The sequence below is a fragment of the Neolamprologus brichardi genome, chromosome 10 (genome assembly GCF_056152115.1).
Source record: "Neolamprologus brichardi isolate AB-2024 chromosome 10, ASM5615211v1, whole genome shotgun sequence".
NCBI lineage: Eukaryota > Metazoa > Chordata > Actinopteri > Cichliformes > Cichlidae > Neolamprologus > Neolamprologus brichardi.
This window is the reverse complement of record NC_142113.1, coordinates 27,616,926-27,633,937: the sequence shown is the minus strand read 5'-3', so window position 1 is coordinate 27,633,937 and position 17,012 is coordinate 27,616,926. Positions and strand designations below refer to the sequence as shown.

The following is a 17,012-nucleotide window of genomic DNA, read 5'->3' as shown; positions in this document are numbered from 1 at the left end:
TCACCGTAAGTTTCTGTTGAAACAACAAACGCACCACAGAAGTTAAAAAGCGTTAACATTGTGAAAATCGTAAAATACAGCTTTTTCGTTTGTTTGTTGTTGTTGTTGTTTTTTAGCATTCTTTAAGAGATCAAAATAAACTTAATATAAACTTTTGTTTATATATTAATACCGTCCTTGAATGGACTTGCACCAAATAAGTGTGCCTCTATAAGAAGGAAAACACAATATTATTAAAGATCTTAAATCTCATTAGCCTTTTTGATGCTTAATTTCTTCCTATTTCTATTTTAAATCACAAATTAAATAATGAATTAACCTCCGTCAGTTTTACCACCTACACACAGGCCTGATTACTGCCACATCTATTGAATCAAGACTTGACTTAAACAGAACCCGTCTGACAAAGTTAGGGACATCACCAATTTAGAAAGGGTTACAAATCCATTTTCAAGGCTTTGGGGCTCCAGCGAAACAGATTGAGAGCCATTATATACAAATGGAGAAAACTTGGAACAGTGGTGAATCTTCCAAGGAGTAGCCAACGTATCAAAATGACTCCAGGAGCACATCAATGACTCATCCAGGAGGTTACAAAAGCAGTTCTTAGTGAAGGGTGGCATAACGAGTTGTTAGGTTTAGGGGAAATTACTTTTTCACATAGGAACAGGTAGGTTTGCATAGCTTTTTTTGGATTAATTCAACTTATCTTTGTCTATCAATAAAATTTGTTTGATGATCTGAAACATGTAAGTATGCCAAAAAAGGGGGAGGGATTCTTGATAATCGCAGTAATTACAGTATTAAAGTTACGCCCCACATGCACATTAGCCAGTGTGCAGCCTTTTATAAGAAAAGGACATTGCTCATTTGCAGACAACGCTTCCTTTTATTACATGTGATGTTTGTGTCCTTATTTGATGTGAAACAGCCACAGGAAACTATATTTTAAGAAATCCACTATAAATGCTGAAGAAACTGTGGGAAGCTGGTGAGTACAGGTACACACACACAGTATAAAACTGATGAACATATTTGTGATTGGCCACAGACAACTGAGATTTCCTGTTAGCTTGCTTCACTTTAGGCTCAAAGTGTTCACAGCACACCGTGGTCAGCGCCGTGTAGGCTTCGGGACGTGCTCTGATTCAAGAGTTATTCAAACTTCTTCAGGTGGTTGTAGAGAGACTGGACATATGTAAACACACACATGGGGTCTGGCTTGTCCCCCATCTCCAGCATGTCGTCCACCTCGATCAGACGCAGACAGTCAGCCTGCTCTCTGAAACAGAAATAAAGGTGAATAAAACAGAAAGCAGTTCAATAAGCAATACATGTATTTGCATATGAACAAAAACTAAAACAGCCACTCTTTTTTTAAAGCACATCCAAATGTGTACGACTGTAGATTATTATGTTTTATGAGCAAATCAATGCAACGTAAAATAGGAGTAAACTAGTGGCTGTTGTTGCCAGTGTCATGTTTACATAGTTCAAAGTTGTTTAGGATGTAAGCAAACAAAAGAAGCCTCTCATGTAATTTTTTTTAAAGCGTTAATAAATGTAATGAATAAATCTCCAGTGGCCACACCTTTAACAGTGCTGTTATTCAAAGGGTGATCTTCACTACACAAACAAAGTTAATGATTATTATTAATTTGATGAAAAATTAATCTATTTGTTTGGGTATTAAATTTTCTCTTTTTTTTCTTGTAACAGTCATGCTAATGCTGAAAGTGATGTTGAAACAGGAAGTACTAGTGGGATTCTTGAGAGAGGATGCTTCACTATGGTAACCAAGGAAACAAGCCCACAAAACAAGTGGAAAAAGTTACATTTTAACCAAAACCATGAACGTCCTTTTAGTGCTTAAACTGATACATTTATCTTCTTCTTTCAGCTGCTCTCTTTTAGGGCTCGCTACATCATCTGCCTCCATCCCAACTTGTCCCACTGACCCCGCCTTCTGTCTCCAGACTCTTTCCTGTCACTGGTGCTCAGTATGAAGTTTAAGAACTATAACCTGGAGGATTTTTAGATGATAAAAACTGTAACCCAGAAATCATTTTTAGAGTGATATTCATTGAGAATAAGGTTATACATTTATGGGGCGGAAAAGTCCAATATTCACTGAGACTCTCTGAATTTACTTCTCACATGTATGGCTTTAAAATTCCAATCTCCCTTGTGTTTTCTCACAAATTTATGACTTTATATTTCCAAACATATCAAGCTTTTTTCCCTTAATTATTTTAATCCAGTAAAACCTGAACTGAATTGGCAGAAAATTGTAATTTAGTTTATCAAGCCTTCTGTAAGTATCAGAATGCATATATTAGTTTTAATTTTTGTAATAATTGCTATATCCAACCACTTGGGCAATTTATTCCTCACAGTTTTAAATCTTAAACAAACCAAAGTAGGTTAGAGTTAAAAATTACACTGATGATGTAACGTTCTCATAAATTCATGTATCAAATACGATACACTTGGCGTTACAGGGTTAAACCTGGTAAATTTAGTTTTTTGTTGCAAGAGTGTCACCTCTCCTGGCTTCAGCAATTTATTATTCTACCTAAAACAGACCTTTTATCACACTGCACAGTCACTCAGTGGCTCTTCGAGCCAGCTTACTCTGCAGTGGTGAAGGCCAGCTCCAAGTTGTGTTTGCGGTTTGAAGGGTTCAGAGAGTTGTAGTCAAACTCCAGAGGGAAGAAGGAGTGGACCAGGGCACAGAAAGCCATCCCATCGCTCCAGCTGGATGAGAAGTTCTGAATGTCTATGTTCTGAGAGAAAATAAACAGTCATGTGTTTCTTTTTCATTTATTTATTCACTCAGAGCAAAGCTGGCAATATTCACTAATACACAGTGTCTGTTCCTGATGAAATTACCAGCCAGAAACCTCAGGAGGTGAAGACCGCCCGTCCATAAAGTTCAATCTTTGCTTTGCTATGAACCTCTTTATGGATACAGCTTATTAACCAAGCTTTCTAGCGGTAGCTGATAACTTAGCACGCAACCTGCAGTCATAGTTTGAATGGAAGTGATGGACTTCTAGCTAGACTCCAAGCTGTAGTGAAACTTGAAAAAGTGCAAGACAGACCAAAAACGCAGACAATTTGCCTTCCAAGTAAAAGCTCCACCTTTTGAAACATGTTGTTTGCAGCACTAAGGTGAAGCTTTTATTTTGAAGGTGAACCTTCTTGATTTACGGTTTGCATTGCACTATTTCAAGTTTTACTGTTGCTCAGCTACTTGTTAGTAAGTATTTGCAGACAAACACCAAAAAACTAAAGACATCAGGGGCAATCTGGTCGCAATTAATGCAACCACTAGGAAGATTTTTGTGAAGGACCTTCTTTGAACCTAGTTTCACCCAGTGAGAGCCAGAAACCTCCAGGAAATATTGTCAACCAGTCAGGGAATATACACATTTTCCCACAGCACCAGTGGTTGTATCACATCTAAAACCCTTCCTCTTTGGCGCCAAGAGTCCACCCAAACACAAGAGATATCAATGGAAAGACCAGGATGTCTTCTATTTATTCGATCAGGACTTATTAGGATAGCTCAAATAAGTCAAAAGATATAGACCAAAAACAAATGTCCATTACAGAGGACATAAATGAATAGGCTGGTTCTCAGGCGGATAAGGCGGGCAACTCTGGAACAACCTCAGTGAGACTAAAACTTATCTCCCCCTGGTGGCTGTTAAAAAGAATGCAGGTTCAAGGCATTTCCACAGATCCATCTTTTCCATCTATCTTTTAGATGTCTGTCGTCCAGAAACCAGAGGGTGACATCATGGTGACTACACCCATCCTTTATATACAGTCTGTGGAATTAACCATCAGCAGAATGGTAGTTTTATACCTTTATTTTTTTCCCCAGCTGACAAACAATGAAGCTATTCAAATGTTCAAGTTTTAAAAATAATGATAGAAAAATTAGTTTTAAAGCTACTAACTGGAAGAGAACAGAAATGTATATCCAGCTTGTCATACCTGATAGCCAATGGTTTTGGAGCGACACCACTCCAAGAGGATCTGTTTTATACCACTGGCACTGGACACGCCAAAGCTCTGAGACCGCTTCAGTTTAGGCTTCGAGTCTTTTGGCCTGTTGGAGACAAACACAGCTTATTTTATGTCAGAATAAAGAGTGACAAAAGGTGGAAAAGCAGAACTTATTTTGTATTCTGTTACTTTATAGGCTCTGAGTTCATCCTTTCAAACAAGGCTCGCTTTGCTTGAGCGCCATTGGAGCGTGGAAGCGTTTGGGACTTCATTACGTCCTGCTTAAAGTCGCCCCCCACTGGCTTGTTCGCTCTCCTGTGGGGAAACAGCGGACGACAAGACGAAACATCAGGATGGAGTTGGATGAAGTTTGACTGAAGCAGCCATTCAGATTAATCAGGGCTGTTGATTACAACTTACTTCTCCAAATTAGGTGAGAAGCCAGATTTTATGATTGATTTGGAGGGAAGTAATTTTTCTGTAAAAAAAAAAAAAAAAGGGGGGGGGGGGGGGGGGTGGCATCAAGTAATGAGTAGGCATGACCAGAGAGAACTCACGAGCTTCTTTTATCTGTTTTAATAGGCCTGAAGAAGTTTTACCTGCAGACTGAGGGAAGCTCACACTTCTCTTTAAACTGGGGCTGGGTGTCTTAAGTACTGGCACTAAATTGAAAATAGAGTCAGAGTTAAAGGAAGATACAACATAAAAATAAATAACCGGTAAAAATAACTGTAAAAATAATGGCAATAGGAACAGATGAGAAGCAGACGACCTCAGTCAGACTCACCACGTTTAAAGGGATACTCTCCGGGTTTCACTGCAGCGTCCTGTGAAGCTGAAAGGCTTGAAGACTGAACCGTTAAAGCAGACGAAGAAGACTCCGTGTTGGGTTTGGTCATGGCAGAGAGAGGCGAGTGGGGCTTGGCTTCACTGGTGTCTAAAGAGGAGATGAAATAAAGCGTGTTTTAAAAATAGGGGGCCAAACAAAACACCGTTGCTGATACTTCGGCAGTGCACGCACCACGTCTAAATGGATATTCGCCGCGCTTTATCGTCGGTGACTCTGGCATCGAAGGGTTTGGCGCTGAAACCGCTTTGGGATCAGATTTAGATGAAGCAGGAGTGTCAGAGCTGCTTTTGGTTAACACTGTGAGAGGAAGATGGGGGAGAGACTGAGACACAGAGGCTGACTGATCCTGGGATGCCTGGGGCCTTTGTTCCTTCGCTCCACCTGCACAGATGGAGATGATATAGCATTAAAACAGGAAAGAAGCTAAATCACTAAAAAAACCTAAAGTGTAAAACACTAAAAACACTTCTCCACTGTTGGGTTCACAATGGGAAAAAAAAAGTCAAGACTAGGTCTTCGTGAACCCACACAGGCCCAGCCCTGATCCAGGCCTGACCATAAGCTTTAAAGAGGAAAGTTTTAATTCTAATCTTAAAAGCAGTGTTTTGCATTTTTCCCTCTGAAAGCAACTGAAACCATTAATCAAAATAGTTGCTGAATAAATGTTTGTCAATCAGCTAATTAATAAACTAATTGCTAAAGTTTTAATACAAATATGTTACCTTGAAATCAAAATGATTTAACAAACATGACATCTTCTTTCTGTAGAAATGTTTTAGACATAATTGTAAAATATGTAATTCAGACTCTTACTTGTGACATTGTAGCATATGCAGGAAAATGTTAGCGGAAAAAAATATGTTCACAGTAAAAATATGTTACATATTATGACAGTAAAAATTAAAATGATGTCTTGGTTCTTAATTTACAGCCACTAACTGTTTCTACTACGGAGATCTACTGTTTTGGATTTTACGGTTTATTTCTGCTGTTATTTTACCGTTTTTTAACAAACTCTTTTTTACAGTGTCGGAGCTGGCTGTGTTAAACAGAGTTTCTGTGTGAAATCATCTGTAAGCACCACATTTTTGATGATCCTTTTCATATTTTGCATGCTGTAAGTGTGATACGGATTCTCTGCTGCAGGAACATTTTTTACTACAGCTGTTCCTGAATGTACGCAGGACTGAGCGTAAACTTAGAGGAGGTCCTGCTTTTGCTGTAGCAGCTCCAAAACTGTGGAACGATCTTCCTTTAGAGATTAGGCAGGCCTCCTCTCTGCCTGTTTTTAAATCACTCCTGAAAACCCACCTCTTTACCCTGACCTTTGACACCGTGTGAGATGTTGGTTTTATATTTAGTTTTATTTTAGTTGAGTCTATGTTGCTCTATCTTGTTTTTTAACATAGGGCTGTTTTAATTTTTCATGTATTATGTGTTTTATTTATTTATTTTTGCTGTTTTCTGTTATTCTATTGTTTTTAACTTATTTTCTGTACAGCACTTTGGTCCTGTGCTGGGTATTTTAAAGTGCTTTATAAATAAAATTGGATTGGATTGAATTGGATTTACGTGATGATCTATAATTTACTATCTAAATAAAAGGAAGTCGTGTTGTTAAGCTACAGCAGCGCAAACTGGCACTGATGTTATTTTTGCCAAATTGCTGTATATATTTCGCTTCAAGCTCTAATGAACGTAACAAGGTGCAAACATCAGCATGTTTGTTGGCATGCCATCATAAAAAGGGGGAAACTATTTTTTGTCAATTATTTAATTAAGTTTTGTGCTAATGCTAGCTATTAACTTTGGATACTTCATGCTAGAGCAATACGCATCGAGTAGCTTTCAGTGTTAAATTGAATTATTACCTCTAAACAGCTGTCCTGTTAGAAATAAATGGCAGCAGTGAGAGTAGAATAAATAGATCAAAAGATTAAAGGTATTCTGCAGCGCTGCTCTCTTGCTGTTCTACTCTCTCCATCACCCTTTGGTGTCTTATTCTTATTTTTAAAATCTTTTTTGTGTATCTTTATCCCCTGCTCCTCTGATGATGTGTCTGACTGAAGTAGGCAACACTCAGCAGGCCAATTTTGAGCACATGAGCGGTGAAATTACACATAGAGCGCTCAGAGCCTGGAACAGAAAGCGTACCCGTTGTCTCTTAGTGTGACTTTGGGTTTTGTCGAGCCAAGAAACAAAGAATGGATTTGTTGAAAGTACTGCACCTCTCTGTCACAGTATAAGGGTGCAAAGATCGTCTGATACTGCTGACATGGATGCTGCCTCACTCTGTTTTCCTCACTTTGTCGTAGGTGAGTTTGTTTTCGCTGATGAAATCATAACTAAGCTAAAAAAAAAAAAGGTGGATTTTGTAACCAACAGAAAGTTAAATTGATCCAGGAGTTTGTTGAATATCTACGGACGGTGAAAAAAGACGCCACCTCGTCAATGAATTAAAACTAAAGAACTAAAAATGACTTCATGTGTTTATTTTGCACTTCATATATTTCATGGTATCAGCTAAATTGTATATCTTGAATGACAGGTGAACTTCTGCTCTCTGTACGTATGCATAGACATTTTCATATTTAATTGAGGACTAAATTCCTCCAGGCGCCCTGACCTGATACTTTTTGTATTATTGGATGGGTCTCCATGTCCTGAAGGTTAGCATCCTAACAAATAATCATAAAGAGAAACTAACTGACCTCTTATAAAAGGATATTCTCCGGCTTCGCCTGCTGCTTTAGGTGCTGCAGACTGAGCGGGTTTAGCTGCCTCTGAACTGGCTCTAGTTGTCATGGCCGTCACCGGAAGATGAGGCTGGGGTTCATCAGCATCTGAAAAAGAAAGAATACGAAGTCCAAATGGAAGTGATGGCTTTTGTTGTAGTTTGTTGTTGTTGTCAGTAGTGTTCGGTTCACAACAGCAGTCGTCGCAAGGTGCTTTTTACTGTAAGGTAAAAAGCACCTTGAGACGACATGTGGGGAACCTGTCTACAATATTAGACAGGTTCCCCACATGGAGCTTCAGAGTTGGCTTTTGACACTGAAAAAAAAATTGCACATTTACAGTTGCCATGCCATGCTAAGGATTTGTTTGATAGCACTCATCTCATACTCAAAACAAGACGAAAATCCAAGAAACTCAGTGAAGATCGAAGAAGGAGAATTGTAGATTTACACAAGCTGGGAAGGTATATTTGATTAATTTCTAAGCAACTGCAGATTCCAAGGTTATTAGTTCAAAAATTCTATATAAGTTATATGGATGTCCCACCAATGTGCCAAGAGAGAGGAAATTGGTTAGGATGTTCATGAACAAGCCAGGAACCACCAAGGCTCAAGCCTGCCATGAACAGGAAACTGTTGGAAAACCAGCACCTCTGTCCACAGTGAAACGGTGCAGAGAAAGAAGCCTCTGCTCCAAAAATGATGCCTTCAAGCTTGACCCAAATCTGCAGCTGCCCACGTCAAAAAGCCAACTGACTTCTAAAGAAAAGTTTTATTGTCAGATGAGGCAAAGATTAAGCTATCTGGCCACAATGACAAAGAAAGGGTGAAGCTTACAAACCTAAGAATACCATACCAACTTTCAAGCATGGTGGTGGTAGCATCATGCTCTGGGGCTGTTTTGCTGCCAGAGGCACTGCTACATTATAAACAGTGGATGGAATAAGAAAAAAGCAAAACTACCTCAAAATTCTTCAACTTCACCTCAAATAAACAGTTGTATAGTTGAAACTGAGTGTTCCAACAAGACAATTCACACATTAGAGCTGGTTAGCTAAGATTGAGTTCCTTGAATGGCCTCGCCAAAGATCAACCTCAACCTATTGAACATTTGTGGACTATGCTTAAAAACAAAGTCGATCGTGGGAAATCAACCAATTTAAATGAATTTTACCAAAAAGAGTGGTCAAATATTCAGTCGTGAATATAAAGAAGCTTGATGGATACCAAAAGCAACGTGCATTTAATCAAATATTAGTGAGCATGTGTGTATAAATAAAAGAACAGATAAAAAAAAAAATGACTTTCTTCAAGATTAGTGTACATAAACTTCTGATCACAACTGTAAATACAATCCACTGCAGTGCACATTTTTACAGCTCAGTTTTAATGCCAATATAAATATCTGCAAGTGCAAACAACATCTGGGTTTTATGGCATGGAATAAGATGGAATAAGTAACCAGTGAGAGGAAATGCATTTTAAAATGGGATATTTTGGATATTGTGAGGTATATACAAAACACTGCCAGCAAAATATAGAAAAACATTTGGTTTTGTGGATATCATTTCGGGGGTTTTAGACTTGCATGCATTTACTTTGTTCCCTGGTATTATAAACTGTTTCAACGTCAGTGTAGCAGATGAAACATAAAAGCTCACGTTTGAGCTGAAGATCACTTTAAATGTCTTTCTGTAAATCCAGCCATAGAGGACATGAACTGACCGGGCCTGCTGGGCGTTTCCACAGATGAAGACTCTGAGGTCGGTTTGGTGATGGCGGTCAGAGCTCGGTGGGACTGAGGAGCAGCTTCTGCAGTCTGGGTTACATCAGGGTCTGCAGAGAACACGAACCCAACAATGAAACCAGCTTGAAGAGTAAAATGTCTGGATGTGCAGGTGAAGCTGCCTACCTTCCTGTTTCTCTTGCGCGGTGGTGGCTACATGAGCAACATTCTTCTCCCCTCTTGCTTCAGTTCCCTGTTTAGGTGAGGCAGAGAAGTCAAAACACCCACTTCTTTTATTTCGATGAACAATTATAAACTAACATTATCATTACTGATGATTTTTTGATGATTAAAGCATTAAAAACTTCTTGGGATTCAATGATCACTTTGAGTTGACGTCCAGTAAAATCATCGCTGCTTCATGTGGCTGTGTTTGTAAGAGTGGAGATATTGGACATTAGCATTTTGAAAAGCATGAGGGGGTGGGATGAGGAGCAAATGAGTCGATCATTTGTATGTTAAACAAGTTATGCAACATATACAGTGTTTATATTGTGTTTATACATTTGCGTTGGTAACTTTACTCACTGGACCTCTCACAGTTTGCTTTTGTTGTGCACAGCTAAAATTAATTTTAGACCTTTATCACTCATCGCAAACTTGTTTGTGTGTGTGTGTGTGTGTCTGTGCTCACTTCTCTGGATGTGTGATCTTCAGCTGTTAACGGCTGACAGCTTCTCCTTTAATGACAGCTGTGGCCAACAAACCCGTGTTCCCACTGAGAGGCTATTTTAGATTTTGCAATCAGCCCCTTTGCAAGAGTTTCCGCTGCACTCTTCTTACGTCCCAATATAGCCCCAAATGGATGCTTTGGAAATCAGAGTTAGGTGCTGTTGAAGCTGCTCAACCTAAGTATATCAGCACAAAGCTTTGGCCTGTATTCAGTCCACCTCCCACCCCGCAGCCTTTTGCTTTCCAGAGACAAGCAGTGCTCATAGCACAGCGTATATATCCAGTCTGTCATCGAGAGGGAGATTATCACCATGATCATCTGAAGGCTCCACAGTAGCTGATGTCTGACTCCGTCTGACCCTTGATAGTATCTGCAACCTCTAAATGGGTTTACACCCAACAACCTCCCTCTTAGAAACATGCTTTGGTTAGATACAAACACACAAACACAGGGGTGGCTATCCCTCACAACAAAGAAAATAAAATTAAAGGTTTAAACCTCCTGGTCAGCTTGGGCTCAAGTTTGCAGGGGGTGCTCTGGCTTCCTCCCCGAGCCCAGTGATTTACCTGAATTAGCTGAAGATGTGGATGTGAGCATGAATATATGTCTGTCTCTGTGTTAGCCCTGTGATGGACTGGTGACCTGTCCAGAGTGCACTACACCTCTTAAACAGTCTCAAGTGGGAAAACCTAGCTCTAGAAAAATTAACAAGATGGATGAATGGATGCAAGCAATCAAGCTAATGCACTTTTCTTAACGATAGATTATAACTCACTTCTGGAGTTCCACTCAGCTCCATATAGCATTTTAACTTCTTTAACCTCATTGTTTTGGTTTAATAACCTTTTGATGTTCTCTTTAGCTCCATGTAGCAGTCACTTCATTTTCAAGGCGCAGTGAGAGTTACTAACAAGCTGATTCATAGAAAACTCATGCAAAGCATTTTAAAAAGTATTTATTAAGTGTGTGTTTAGATTCTTCAGACATCTTCCAGTCGTGTTGTTTCCACTCTGCCGGGTGTTTATAGGTATTATTTAAGAAGTTGAAGTTGAGTATGAACATCTGGTGTTGACAGCGGAGATTTCCTGCTGGTCACTAAAGACACTACATCTTAAGGCACGTGGCTCTGGCAATAAACAATAACTACTTGAATGACAGCCACTGTTGTCGAGTATAGTCTCTCATCCGAGTATCCATGGAGCCGGATTTATTTTATCTAATCCTACTAACTGTTTATCCTGGATAATATGAAGAGTGATGGTAGATCAAGCAAGTTAAGAAGCCATCTCTGAGGCTGAAAAAGGAAGACTAAGTTGAAAGTGGCTGAAAACTGCAGGTCCTCTAGTGGCCACTTGGGGTTGCCTCCAAAAAGAAGTGAAACCCCATCAATCTCTTTACATCAGAAATAAATAGTCTGGTGCAAAAGAAGGGTTTGATGTTTATAGCTAATTTTAGCTAACTTTAGCTAACTTTACTGGGGGGGATTTTCTTTGAATAATGAGGCTTAACATTATTTATTGACACTGACACTTTGTTATTGACTGCTGCCACTTCTGGAAAAAAAATTCCACATAAACCCCCCCCCCCCCCCCCCCCCCCCAAAAAAAATGCGGTAAGTCTGCATATCCATATCCAGAACACAGTGAGTGATTTACCATTAGTTACTTCCATCTTTTATATACAGTCTCTTTGTTAAAGTTGAAAATGATGGAGTAAAGAATCATGTCAGATCATTTAAAAACTGGGGGGGGGGGCAGTGGGCTGGGGTGAACTGCTGTATGTTAGACTAGTGGGGGATCAATGTTTGGGAAAAGACCAGGTGACCTCAGCAAACAGAAATGCTGGCAGGGCGAGCACTTTGGCGGGACAGCTGGTTGTCCCTCTCAGGGTGTGTGCTGGGGGAGAGTTTATCCGACAGGGATATAGACGCAATTCAACTTTCCATTAGGAGATCTGAGACTCAGACTGGCAGGGAAACAAGATTCCTGAGTGGTTAGAGGATGTGGATTTATTTATACACCTGTCATCAGAGTGTGCATGTGAGTTATATCGAACAATCCCCCCTCGTACGTGCACCGAGGCCGCCGTTGGAAGCGTGTCGTGCAGCGTGCCGTTCTTATTCCTGCCCTTTTCATTAAATCCGCTTTGCCCTTGATTGTGCATCAAGCGATCACTTCAGCGTGATTCTCTTGCTTGCATGTTTGCTGGTGTTTATGTGCGCTAGAAAGTTGCAGTTGTTGGTGAGCATGCACAGGCTCAGAAAAGCTGCAGCTCTCTTTTGAATCGCAAAGCCAAAAATACACTTGCCCTTTGGAGGACCTGCTGTTATAAAAGCGGGCCATGAGGATGAGAAGGCTGAGAATGGGGGGTGGGGGAGAGGGTAAGTGTGTGTTTGTGGTGGGGTTAGTTTCAAAAATGATGATTACACAGAATCTCATTAGTGCTTAAATTAAACTGAATGGTATTACTCTGTTATTACTGGACTATTAACATGAACCTATTATGCTTTTTCTAAACTTCTGTCATATGTGTTTATACATATAGTAATAAAGTTTTAAATACTGAGCTGTAAATGTAACCCCTGTGAGCGAAAAGCCCAGGCTTCAATCTGCTCAAAATACTCAATTTCAGGCTGTTTTTTTCTACTCTTGGCTCTCTGTGATATCAGTGATGGTGGATGTCCTAATATGGTCATCCCAGATACACAGCTCTGGCTCCAGCTTTTCTAATCTTTTGTTTGTGAGAGACAGCTAATCAGAAGAAAGCTTAATTCAACGGGATCAATTCAAAGGCTACACCAAAGCCCTGTATAAGATAAACCAGGATTAACTGAACTCTTTCCCCGTTAAAGACACCTTAGTATATGATCAGTGATAACCACTAGACCTCTGTCCTCTTTACAGTGTAGAGGGCTTACTATAGATCCCTCAGCTGTGTCACAGCTGTGTGAACAGAGATCAGGTAGGTTTACTTCATCTGATCTTTTAAGGGTTATAACACCTGGAAAGGAGCAGTTTTCATGATGCAGTCATGGCTGCATAAAATGATTGTACAGAAATGCGATTTCTGTTAAGAAGCATCCAGTTAAGAGGGATGTTGCAGCAATGCAAAAAGAATTTTGGAAGGAGCTCAGAGCATTCATGTGGAGAGAGTTTGCTTAACAGCGATGCTGGACGGGGTCAGGCGTGCCTGTCATTGAGTTTGTCGACGCCCTCCAACACTAAAAGCTGTCATTTGTGAAGGCAGGTGGCATATAATCGCATTTCAGATGGTTATTTTACTACAGCCTTAAAATACAAAAGCAGATTGTGTTTTTTTCAGTTCGTCTTTGCCAGTTTTTCTTATTTTAATTTGATGTATGTGTGTTTGTGTGTCAAGGTTAATATTCCTGAAATAAAATAAAATAAAATTTGGAGGTCAACCCCAAAGGGTCACACTCCACCTCTGGTGAATTTCCATGCACATGGAGATGAGTTGTCCAGCTAACAAACAGATAACAGAACCCATCACCCAACCTTGTTGGTGGAGATACTACAATTGTTGCTGCTCTATAACCTGTATGAATGTGAAGAACTTTTAGGCTAGGGACACATTTCTTGGTTCTAGAAGCGTCTTAGTTTGTGACTGGAGTCACCTAATCACCTGTCAGCAGGGTGACCGGTGATGCAGGCTGTAGCATGCAGGTAAACAGTCTTTGTGGAGAGAGAAAGGAGGACTATCCTTGAAATCCTGGCTACGCTATATGACAAAGTTTATCTGGATTTGTAAACAATAAGTATATTAAAGAAAAAAGCATCAGGCTTTTTGATTTTATGTTTTTGAAGTCTTCACACTCTTCACAAACGTACCCCTAAAGTCTTCTGTGGTTCCCTCATGTTGTTCTTTTTAATCATCTGAGACCACTGCTACTGCTAATTACTGATCTTACAGGGTTGGACATATTCTACTGGGTATTTCTTTATTCAGTGGAAATACAGGCTGAATACTCACATTAATCTCTGCATTTCTCTTTGCTCTCCACGGAGGAGGGGCTGGGGTAGCAGCTTGGCTCGATCCTCCACTGAGCCCAGACACTTCGTAGGACGTGGCCTGACCCGGCTGGTTGTTTTCAGAGTTAAACAGACCCTTCTGCTCCTCCTGGCTCTTGGATTGAATTTGTACATGGCCGTTCTCTAGCCTTTGCTCCTTGCTCTTCCCTTTCGCCTCAGTCTTCACCCCTGAGAGACCCTCCACCAGGTGGCTGAGGGCCTCCAGCTTTGCCCTGAGCTGCAGGTTCTCCTCCTGGAGTCTGGTAACCGCCTCAGCCAAAGGTCCATTGGAAATGCACATTTCCTCAATCCTCTGCTCAATGCGATGCTTGAAAGCACTAACGTCCACGTGCACCTCCCTTACAGCGGCTTCCAGCGTGGCCTCGAAGTGAACGAAAGCCTCGTTCATCGCTGCCTCCTGACCCCGCTCTGTAGCTTCATCCATGGTTTCTTCAGTAACCCTCAACGCCCCTTAGTTTCAATCCAGAAACGGGGCCTCAGCAAAAATCTTTAAAGCAAACCTTCAACTTCTCCTCTACCCCCTCAAATTAAACCAATCAAATAAGTCTGCACTCTCTTCTCACTCCTTATAAAAGTGTTTCAAGGACATCCGACGTTTTCCATTAAAGTTTTTCCAGTAAAGTCACAGGACGTTTCAAAAGGAGGTCGCAGACAGACTCGTTTGACAGCAACGCACTGAAGTCCCATCAAGCTCCATGGAGGATTTCTCTCAACATGCGTGTTCTCTTACTCTTCCCTCTCATCTGGCCAAAGCAAGAGCAGAGAGTTGTTATTTATAAGTCATGGAAAACTCGTGCACAATGACATCTTGGAAAAAGAGATTATGTGCTGCACGGGCAGATCATTTACTCAGTGCGCGTAGGAGATGATCAAATTAACCTTTCAAAGGAATTCAGTTGAAGTGGCAAATGATTTTCTGCCACCCTCCTCCGTGGCAGGGCATCTACTACTGAATCTTCCTGGACGTTTTACCCTCCCGCTGGCCCTGCTGCCCAGCATGGTGTATGAGCTAAAATGTGCCTCTTCAGATTGGAAGCAACAGGTTTGTGTGTTTATTTTGGGACATAAAGGGGGCGGAAAAAAATGAAACAGGAGGAGGGGCCAGAATTGTTCAAGTGTTTTGTCTCTGAGGGGGTTGGCGGTGCTGGTGGGGGTGATCAGGGTCCTCATTGGTACATTTTTAAGCTTTATGAAATCATAGTTACTTTACAGTAAATGAAAAATGAAAGGATAATAAGTCACAAGTAATTTTATAATTTATGCTTATATATTGTATAATGTAGCTGATATGAGATAAATGCAACATTTCTTTTAAATGTTTAGTCACAATGAGCAATATCCCTTAAACAGCATGATGAGCTTACAGCTAGAAACTTATCAGGATTTTTGCCTACGCTAAAATAGCTTTTTGAATTCTGTGACTTTTTCTGTGTAAACAACTTGCTCAGACTAAACCCGTCTTTCTGACATTTGAGCTTTCTGGAGTTTTTATGCTATGTTGGCAAAAAATGTCAATATAACTGTCACACTGTCCTTCAGTGCTAGCTTCATTGGTGTAAATGACATTTTCTGGTTGTGTAGTATCAGTTGTTTTTAGAAAGAGAAATAAATATGCACATTACTGCACTTTGAACTGTGTTTTTACCATTATTTTTAATATATTGTATGTAATTGACTGTTTTTTGTTTTTATTTGTCTTCATTGGTGGAATTTATGGGCTGATCCAGCCAGTACAAATACAACCTCATACAACCTCAAACTTCATTTTTTTGTTTGCCATCCCTTCAGATATCAGAAACAATGTACGAAAAATAACTAAAAGACTTCTGAATCAAAATCTGTGACGGAAACAGTAAGTGCGATCAATTTTTTTTTAAAAAAAACTTAAATTAGGCTTAAAAAAAATTACGTTCAAACTCAACAACTAAAATAAAAAAATAAATAAATCATATTTTACCCACAGTTCCACAGATGCAGATTTTATGTCACAGTAAACTTCAAATTAAACTCATTTCAGAAAATGTCCCAAAATCATTTAATTACTTAACAAAAAAAACAAAAACAAAAAAAAGGCAATTTCTTATGGTATTCTGTTAAAATATCTTTGATTTCTTAACAGTGGTAAATAACTTTAAACGTAACTTAATCTCCATAGTCCCCACATGTAAAGAAGCATATAAATTAAGCTTTATTTTAAAGAAGTCCAGCTTTAATGCCTTAATGTAGCCTCTACAGTGCAACTCCAGCAGCTCAGCTTGAGCCAGCAGCACCTCTGGGTGGACATAACTTTACACTACAACAACATAACCAAGAATGGGCAGAAGTAATGTCCAAAAAATAACAAAAATAAAGTAGAGACTTGTTCAAAACAGTCTACCAAATCAAATTTATTGAATTTTAAAGGGGTGCTCTGAATTCACAAGCTGCAACAATACATGACTCCTCATATTATCTCATAAAACACTCCAGTCTCATTTTCAGATAGGAAATTTCCTCAACCCCCCCTCCCCGAAAAAAACAAACAAAAAAACGAACGGTCACACTACAAAAAAGAAAGGACAGATACATCAATCCTGATATACATGTATGAAAAATTAGAATGTTATCAAAAATAATGCAGGGCAGGAAGTGTTAAAGGTTGTGAAAGTGCTGCATTTAAGTCAATCAGGAAGGGCCAGTGATATGGACAGAAAGATTTCAATCCAAACTTCTAAAACAGAAACATCTCGCTAAATCGATGAAAACACTGCAAACAAACTTAAGCCTATGAGAGACATTTGAATGGTTCAAGTACTAATGAAATGAAATCCTATAAAATGCTAAATATTTGAATATTTATTACATAAATGCCATAATTTCAGCAGGATCAAATAAAGTGTACTGAAGACATGTCTATATACGT

General features: G+C 39.7%; 1 protein-coding gene across 2 annotated transcripts; it reads right to left on the bottom strand.

Annotated features, from left to right (window-relative positions):
• Positions 1 to 869: 869 nt before the first annotated feature.
• On the bottom strand, positions 870 to 15,120 carry LOC102779614 (uncharacterized). 2 transcript variants are annotated; one of them, XM_087847475.1, is made up of 13 exons: positions 14,960 to 15,120; positions 14,052 to 14,853; positions 9,515 to 9,581; positions 9,328 to 9,438; positions 7,579 to 7,710; positions 5,039 to 5,248; positions 4,805 to 4,954; positions 4,617 to 4,679; positions 4,438 to 4,495; positions 4,207 to 4,332; positions 4,006 to 4,120; positions 2,635 to 2,786; positions 870 to 1,282 (listed from the first exon to the last, which is right to left on the bottom strand). In XM_087847475.1, exons 2-13 carry the CDS (start codon positions 14,532 to 14,534, stop codon positions 1,156 to 1,158), a joined length of 1,794 nt encoding a protein of 597 aa, XP_087703601.1. In that variant the 5' UTR covers positions 14,535 to 14,853; positions 14,960 to 15,120; the 3' UTR covers positions 870 to 1,155. The 2 variants fall into 2 exon arrangements, with proteins under 2 accessions (XP_087703601.1, XP_087703600.1); XM_087847474.1 differs by having other exon boundaries at positions 14,990 to 15,120.
• Between the last annotated feature and the right edge of the window lie 1,892 nt (positions 15,121 to 17,012).